Source organism: Aptenodytes forsteri, unplaced genomic scaffold (genome assembly GCF_000699145.1).
Source record: "Aptenodytes forsteri isolate BGI_AS27 unplaced genomic scaffold, ASM69914v1 Scaffold483, whole genome shotgun sequence".
Lineage (NCBI taxonomy): Eukaryota > Metazoa > Chordata > Aves > Sphenisciformes > Spheniscidae > Aptenodytes > Aptenodytes forsteri.
Genome location: NW_008795316.1, coordinates 972422 through 979698, shown reverse-complemented (window position 1 = coordinate 979698; position 7277 = coordinate 972422). Strand labels below are relative to the sequence as shown.

The following is a 7277-nucleotide window of genomic DNA, read 5'->3' as shown; positions in this document are numbered from 1 at the left end:
GTGGGGCTGGGCGGGGACCGGCCGCTTGGTATTTCTCCCCGGAGAGATACCGTGGTCGACCAGGAAGTATTTCTGCCGTGCTCGGCGTGGACGAGAGGGATGAATAACTTGCCGCGGCCGTGATTCCTTTCATCAAGAGTCTCCATGTGAGTGCCCTGGTGCTAATTTTTCTTCAGAAAGCACGAAACCGTGCTTCGCAGTTGTGATGAAATAAGGTCCTCCCAGCTGTTCGCAGCAGACAGCTCCGTCGCGTTTCCTTGTGCATCGCGTTGCGCTGGGCTGTTGTGTCATGAAGGCTCGAAAGGAAGCGCCGCCACTGCAGCCCAGCGAGCGTGTCTTAACAGAGGCGACGAAAGCGTGCGGCGTTAACGTTTGTGGTGCTTACGCCTTTGGTTCTGTCTTTCAGAAAATGGCAGTTAATGTGTATTCTACTTCAGTGACCAGCGATAACTTGAGTCGACATGACATGCTCGCGTGGATCAATGAGTCTCTGCAACTGACGCTGACAAAGATCGAACAGCTGTGCTCAGGTGAGGGGGCTCAGCGTGAGGGGAATCCCAAATTTGGTGTGCACCCTAGTTCTGTAGAGGTACAGCTGCACCGTGTGAACTGTCTGTGCTGGCCCTCTATAGCCGTGCTGTTGGCTTAATTCCTGGTACGAACAGGCTCGTGGTCAATGTTATAATCTGGTTATGGTTAGAGTTTTATTGAAACGGTTGTTAATAATGTAAGCATAATGAAAAGGCATATTCTTCTGACTCACTGCAGCACAGATGCAATAGGAAGGCATGGGGGTTAACGTGGAGAAAAGACTCTCAGGAGGGTGTTTTCCAATGAAGAATGAAGCATTTAGTCTTGATGGATAGGGTAGGTCTTACACGTGTAGTAACTAACATAAACAAATGTGGTTTCTTATGGAGGAGAACTACTAGGAGATTTGGGAGGCTGGGCAGGAGCGGTGTGAGGGAGGCATGCTGGTAACTCTTGGGTTCACCTTCAGGACTTTACAGGTCCTTATGGTAAAGGAGCGTGTCGGTCTGTGTCACCCCAGCTTACTTTGGCACAGCTGAATCTCGGATGGAGTTGTAGGCAGAAAAGGGGAAGTGATTGTGGTACCGAAATGGAGTCAAGTGTCATCACAGGGAGGAGTGTGTGTGTGGGAGGAGGCTTGTAGAAACAAATAAAAAATAATAGTCTGTGGAGTAAGAGCTGAAAAAAACCCAAGGCTAAAAATGCAGCCTAGATAAAAGATGGTGATTTGGATAACTGCAACAGGCAGGTGAAAGGGACTTGGTGAAAAGTGGAAGTGCAGGTCATACAGTGAGTTTGAGATAAGGTGTTGCTCACAGAATGAGAGATGTGGAAATTGGAGGTGGAATAAAAGGAGTAATATATTTAAAATAAGTTTGGGACTGTCAATACAGCCTGTGGCTGAGTCCATGGAAGAAACGTTGACAAAGATTACAGAGAAGTAGGGGACTTAAAGTAGACATCTGACAGGTATCTGTAGGGGCTTTTGTCTAGTGAGATGACGGAGAAAATCTGTAAGGATGAAGGAACTAAAGATCTACAACCACAGAAGTAAGGGAAACAGTAAGCATTGTCCGCTTTCAGATAGGCAGGTTAAAAAACCTGTCGTGTGCAGCATTGATTTATACGGCTGAGAAGTTTTGCTTAGAATTGGTGTGAGTCTTGAATGCTGCGAGAGCTCTGTCTCCGAGAAGTGAGGATAGTTAGTACTGGCTCTGCAGAATTTCAGCTCACCTGTTTTCAGGAAAAGGCTGAGAGCTGTTGATGGGGCATGCACTGAGTAATGTCCCTTTCCTGTGTCTGCAAAAATATTTCATGCCTCTGCAGGTATAGAAGTGGATTTCAGTGTCTGTCATAGTCGTGTGAAAACGGGAGTTTCCAGGCTTGCTTTGCTACCTTTGGCAAGGGCAGTAGTGACAGCAGCAATTTGAGGTTGCATAAATGCACAAAAGACGACCTTTGGCTTACGCCGTGATCTCTCTTTTTTTTTTTTTTTATCATGCTTATTGCTCAGACTACCAATAGTTAGCAAAACCCTGATTTCTGGCAAGTCATCTATTTTTTGAGCTGGGTGTTGGAGTTCTTCAGCAAGTGAACTGAAAGGCAGTGGGGATCAAACAGCAAGATTTTTATTTTTTTTTTTTTTATTTACACCAGTGAGCTGCAATCTTCTAGTAGCAGGTGAAAGTGGGAGCCCCAAAGACCTGCAAAATATCTTGATAGAAAGTGAACAATATAGGACTTCTGTTACCTGTGGTTGAGATGAATAGGCTAGTTTAGGGCAACGCCATGATGTAGTAGTACTTGGCCTTTAGATATCTCACGAAAGCTTGTCGTGTAGCTGGTTGATGTTTCAGGTTAAGGTTCCCATTACTCCCCATTGATATTGGTGGGGGGAATAATGCTCAGAATGGTGTGCTTGTATTTCCAGTGGCACACAGTTGCATATCATTACTGCAGAGTGAGGATATAGTTTAAAAATATCTTTTTTTTTTAATAGGTGTGTATGTTCTACAAAAGCTAATATTTTTGGAGGTGGTTGTCTAATCTTTGTGGCTGAACTGAATCCCTCTTTTGCTCTTACTACAGTAAGAGCTGAATTGAAGGACATGAAGGATTTAAAATTAATAGAAAGAAACAGTGTCTCATTTCAGTTCTTTGATTAAGGCTTGATTTAAATATAATCCAGCTTAACTTGGCCTCTTACCTTTGAGGGCACCTTGAATTGTGTATAAGTTCTGTTTGTAGTAAGTAAATGTATTGCTATTTTAATAATGATTAAATACAACTTTTAGAATAACAATTTTTAGTTCTGTTAGTGTTGATAAGAGGAGATTACATGCCTGTTATGTCATTATTATGTTAAATTACTTACTGGATTTTTTTTTTCCCTCTTGGAATTATGGAGGCAGTATTGCTCTTGTTCATAAGAGTTCAAGTCATGAGACCAAAAGTTTGGTTCTGCAGCTCGCTTAAGCTTATTTATGGCCATGCTGCACCAAAACAGGAGACTGAAGGTTCCTGTTTTCTTGCTTTTGTTGCCTTTAAGGGATTGTGTAGCTTGAGGAATGAGTCAGGCCAGTTTGCTGATCTGACTGAAAAGTAACTTACGTAGGCTAGTGAGCTGACTTGATTCATCCTAGGATTTGTATTCTTTTTCTTTTGGCAGGTGCTGCGTACTGTCAGTTTATGGACATGCTCTTCCCGGGTTCTGTAGCACTCAAGAAAGTGAAGTTTCAAGCAAAATTGGAACATGAGTACATTCAAAACTTCAAGGTTCTACAAGCAGGTTTTAAACGAATGGGTGTTGACAAAGTAAGCTGGGTTGTAACTGATTCTCTGTGCTCTTAATATCAAAGTAGATGGAATGTACTTTCAAATTTAGAGCTGAATAAGTCTGGGAACAGAGTTTGCTTTTGGTTTGTAAATCTCAAAACTTTTGGTTTTGGTTTATGTTGGGGTCCTCACTTGATTTAGGACAATATCTGGTTTACTCCAGCTAAGGTTAGGTTTCCAGTTCTTAATGATGAGATGACTTTTTCCATTTTAATTCTGTGTAACTTATGTAGCACAGACTAACGTTGAAATTTCTGTGAGATAACATTTACTTGAGCTTCCTGTTTGAACCATCTTTGTACCAGGTATGTTCCCATAACCTACTGGTGTGGTAGTCCTAAGGATTTCAAATTCCTCTTTACAAGCATACGTAATTTTAAGCTAGTGAAAATGGGATCTGCAAAAAAACCTTTTTCAGATCGAATGATAGTTATGCTTATGGAAGGGTGATTTATCTAGGTAATAGTTACTGACAGCGTGTTTGGTATGATGCAGAACATTTCTGTGCTAAAGCTTTTTCCTGTCTTTAAGAAGGCATCTCATTCTCTGTTGGCTAGCAGCTTCAGCACACACTTAATTGGTCTCCTGCTTGGGGGAAGTAGCTTGTGCGGTATGTCCAGAACTGGACAGCCAGCCGTGCTTTCAAACGCCCAATGATCACGTAACGGTAGTGGCTCCTGGCCCCTGCCAGGTCATGGACTCAGCTCGTGGCCTGCAGACAAGACTTGACGATTTGCTGCATCTTTTTAATAATCTTCAGTTATACTCCTCATTCCAGAGAAACTGTAATTGTAATCTACTGAAAAGGTGATGTTTAGATCTCGTAGCAGTTCTGTGTGCTAGCAGTCTATGAAATTGGTCAGCAGTTCAGATTCATGAAAGCTAGCACTGAACGAGCCAGCTTCAAATTTACAGAAAGAAGTTTTGTGTTGAAACTTGGTGTAGCCGAAACCTTGCTGCAGAATTACTTAAAATTATTTGGACCCTCACAGTGAAAGCATGATTTGTTTTTAATTCCAATTATTAGCAAAAATCCTACTATTTGACATACAGTTACGTTCAAGGAGGATTTTCTCTAGACTGGACAAAGAATTACATTTGCATATCTTCTGAGTGCACTGATTTTAAAACTTTATATAAAGAGAGAGAGGTTCTTTACCCGTAATGTGAGTTTCTTTTTTTTTCCCCCCCTCCAGATAATTCCTGTGGACAAACTAGTGAAAGGAAAATTTCAGGACAACTTTGAATTTGTTCAGTGGTTCAAAAAATTTTTTGATGCAAACTATGATGGGAAGGAGTATGATCCTGTTGCTGCTCGACAAGGCCAAGAGACAGTAGCACCAAACCTTGTTGCTCCCGTTGTGAACAAACCCAAGAAATCTCTCAGTTCTAGCAGTGCAGGTAGAGAAAATAGTTAAAAGATTATCTAGTTCCTTAAAAACTCTGGGGAAAATAAGACTGGGTTGCTACTTAAAATCAGTGTATGAAATTATAGTATTTTGCATCTTGTTCCAGAGATGCTAGGCTTCAAACACTGAGTCATCCTGTAGTACCCAGTTATCTGGAAGCTACAGAAAGAACAATCTTCTCTAAAAGAGAAAATGGCAAGGATTGGTGCCAACACATGCCAAAAAAAATTGGACATGTCACATGGAGTCAAGAAGAAGGAAGGAACGTATCTTCAAACTCTTGAGTGCCTAAGCATGTTCGGAAGGGGGATAGTACCTTCATAGGAGGAAGAAAGATGTTCTGAGAGGAACTAACACTGAATTAATCTTGCAGCCCCACAGAGGCCCATTGTTACACAGAGGACCGCAGCAGCTCCAAAAGCTGGTACTGGAATGGTCAAAAAGGCTGCAGGAGACGATGAATCGGCAGGATTGATTGAGCAGGTGTGTTGGCCAAAATGGCCCTGCGTACTGACCTGCGCTTTACAGATTTATGTGCAGATTTTTTTTTTTAATAGCATGAAATGACTGGGTCGGGCAGATGGAAGAAAATGATCTGAATCTAGTAAGCTGATTTAAAATCACTTAATCGGAAGCCTTCATTATGATGGTCTTGCTCTCCTGATAGGAGCGAAACCCCTTCTGCAGTACATGAGTACCCAGACATTTAAACCTAGTATGTGCCATATCACACATAGCATTGTTTTTAAGTATTTCCACAGCTGTGTTGCAGCTATCACAGCATTCCAACTGAGCTATGAGCAGCTGCTACTTCACTGAAATACTGAGTGTAATACAACTAAAACTGCCATCAATGTGGGAGTTGTCTTGAAAGAATGTGTTAGCAAGGAAAACTGCAGGCAGTTAGCGCTTTACCTATTTCACGTAATAAGCCTTTAGAATTTCCAAGTGGTATTGCATGTGTTGGACTGGGTGTTTCTTGTGGCAATAATAAATATTACAATTTGAGAAACAGACCTTTTCCTCCTCTCCCAGTCCCCCTCCCAGCCCCCCCATCTTGGTTACTTCTGAAGCGCTTTGTATATTAACACCCTTCTGAGAACTTTGGGGACCCTGCCTTTTGAATAGATACTACTGAATTCTGTCTTTGGTGGATAAATTATTATTGATGCCCTTTGGCAGATCAATGTATTGAAACTTACTGTCGAAGATCTGGAGAAGGAGAGAGACTTCTACTTCGGCAAACTGAGGAACATTGAGTTGATCTGCCAGGAGAATGAAGGGGAGAATGATCCAGTGTTGCAGAGGATTGTGGAAATTCTTTATGCCACAGATGTAAGTAATCTGGTATAAATTGTATTGCATAGTTCCTCCCTCCCCTTGTAATTGGAAGCTGGTTTGCTTTCCAGGGCTCCCTCTATTTCTACTTGTTGTTTTTTTTTTTTTCCCCCCTTTTAGGTTTATGGCCTAGCTTTTTTCTGTAATAAAGGAACAGATAACATAATTATAGTCAGGCAGCAAACCAGGTTAGCCTTTTATGAAGAGTATGTAACAAATAGATCAAAGATGAGGAAAATAACTCTTCTGGTAATATATCTTGACGCTGTAAATGGTGACTTAAGGGTATCTATCCTAAGTAAAAGGAAAAAAAAAAAAAGAGCATACAGAGTAGTCAGGAACTGGTTTGACATCAGATTTTCATTAAAGGACTTGTTTTATTCCCCTTCAGGAAGGCTTTGTGATACCTGACGAAGGAGCACCGCAGGAGGAACAAGAAGAGTATTAACAGACCACATACTGTACCAGCAGAACAGCAACATCAGAATTCTTTGCCCCAGATCATGTGCTTAACTGTAAAATACTCCACTTTATTCTTAGAGGACTCACTGGTTTCTTTTCATAAGCAAAAAAAGTACCTCTTCTTAAAGTGCACTTTGCGAAAGTTTCACTTTTTACGGTGGGTTTGAGTTAGGAGCTCTTTCTCACTTTGTAGCAGAGCAGTATTCGCATCTAGGTGGTATATTTAGGGAGCAAGAGGCTGAATATTTGGAACTTGTTGCAGAATGGTTTGCTGGTAAAACACTGGTTTGTCGGAAGACTTTTCTTGTATCTAAGGTGGTGTGTAGTAGAGAAATTAAAGATTCTGACTCACAGAAAGATTGAGTTAATGTGAAATTGCAGCACAGAAATTATAATAAAATGCCTTAAGAGTATTTAAAATATGCTTCCATATGCCAAATTGAAGTAATGTGACAGGAGATTTTATGTGCTTCATATTGGGGTAGACGCTTGTTTAACTCCATTCACTGCTGTCTGAGAGGCCTTGCATGGCAATCTCATTTTGTCAGCAAGTGCTCAAAAAGGGGCTATTAAAACAAAACTCCATTCCTACGTAAAGCTGCTTACTAAGTGATTAGTTCTCGATGGAATAGGCCTTAACGTTGCCTGTCACAAGATTAGAGGGAGTATGAACAGCTGAGACACATAAATTACCTTGAAGAG

At 41.3% G+C, this 7277-nt stretch overlaps 1 protein-coding gene across 1 annotated transcript; it reads left to right on the top strand.

The window, feature by feature from the left end:
• The first annotated feature begins 407 nt into the window (after positions 1 to 407).
• On the top strand, positions 408 to 6683 carry MAPRE1 (microtubule associated protein RP/EB family member 1). Its single transcript, XM_009279535.2, has 6 exons — positions 408 to 530; positions 3200 to 3345; positions 4563 to 4767; positions 5149 to 5258; positions 5958 to 6110; positions 6505 to 6683. Exons 1-6 carry the CDS (start codon positions 410 to 412, stop codon positions 6559 to 6561), a joined length of 792 nt encoding a protein of 263 aa, XP_009277810.1. The 5' UTR covers positions 408 to 409; the 3' UTR covers positions 6562 to 6683.
• The last annotated feature ends 594 nt before the right edge of the window (positions 6684 to 7277 follow it).

What these genes read in the sequence shown, in the direction of transcription:
- MAPRE1 (XM_009279535.2), top strand. Translation starts at nt 410, where the DNA reads ATGGCAGTTAATGTGTATTCTACTTCAGTGACCAGCGATAACTTGAGT. An exon ending in AACGAATGGGTGTTGACAAA is followed by an intron (nt 3,346 to 4,562) that starts GTAAGCTGGGTT and finishes CCCCCCCTCCAG; the next exon opens with ATAATTCCTGTGGACAAACT. An exon ending in CGGCAGGATTGATTGAGCAG is followed by an intron (nt 5,259 to 5,957) that starts GTGTGTTGGCCA and finishes GCCCTTTGGCAG; the next exon opens with ATCAATGTATTGAAACTTAC.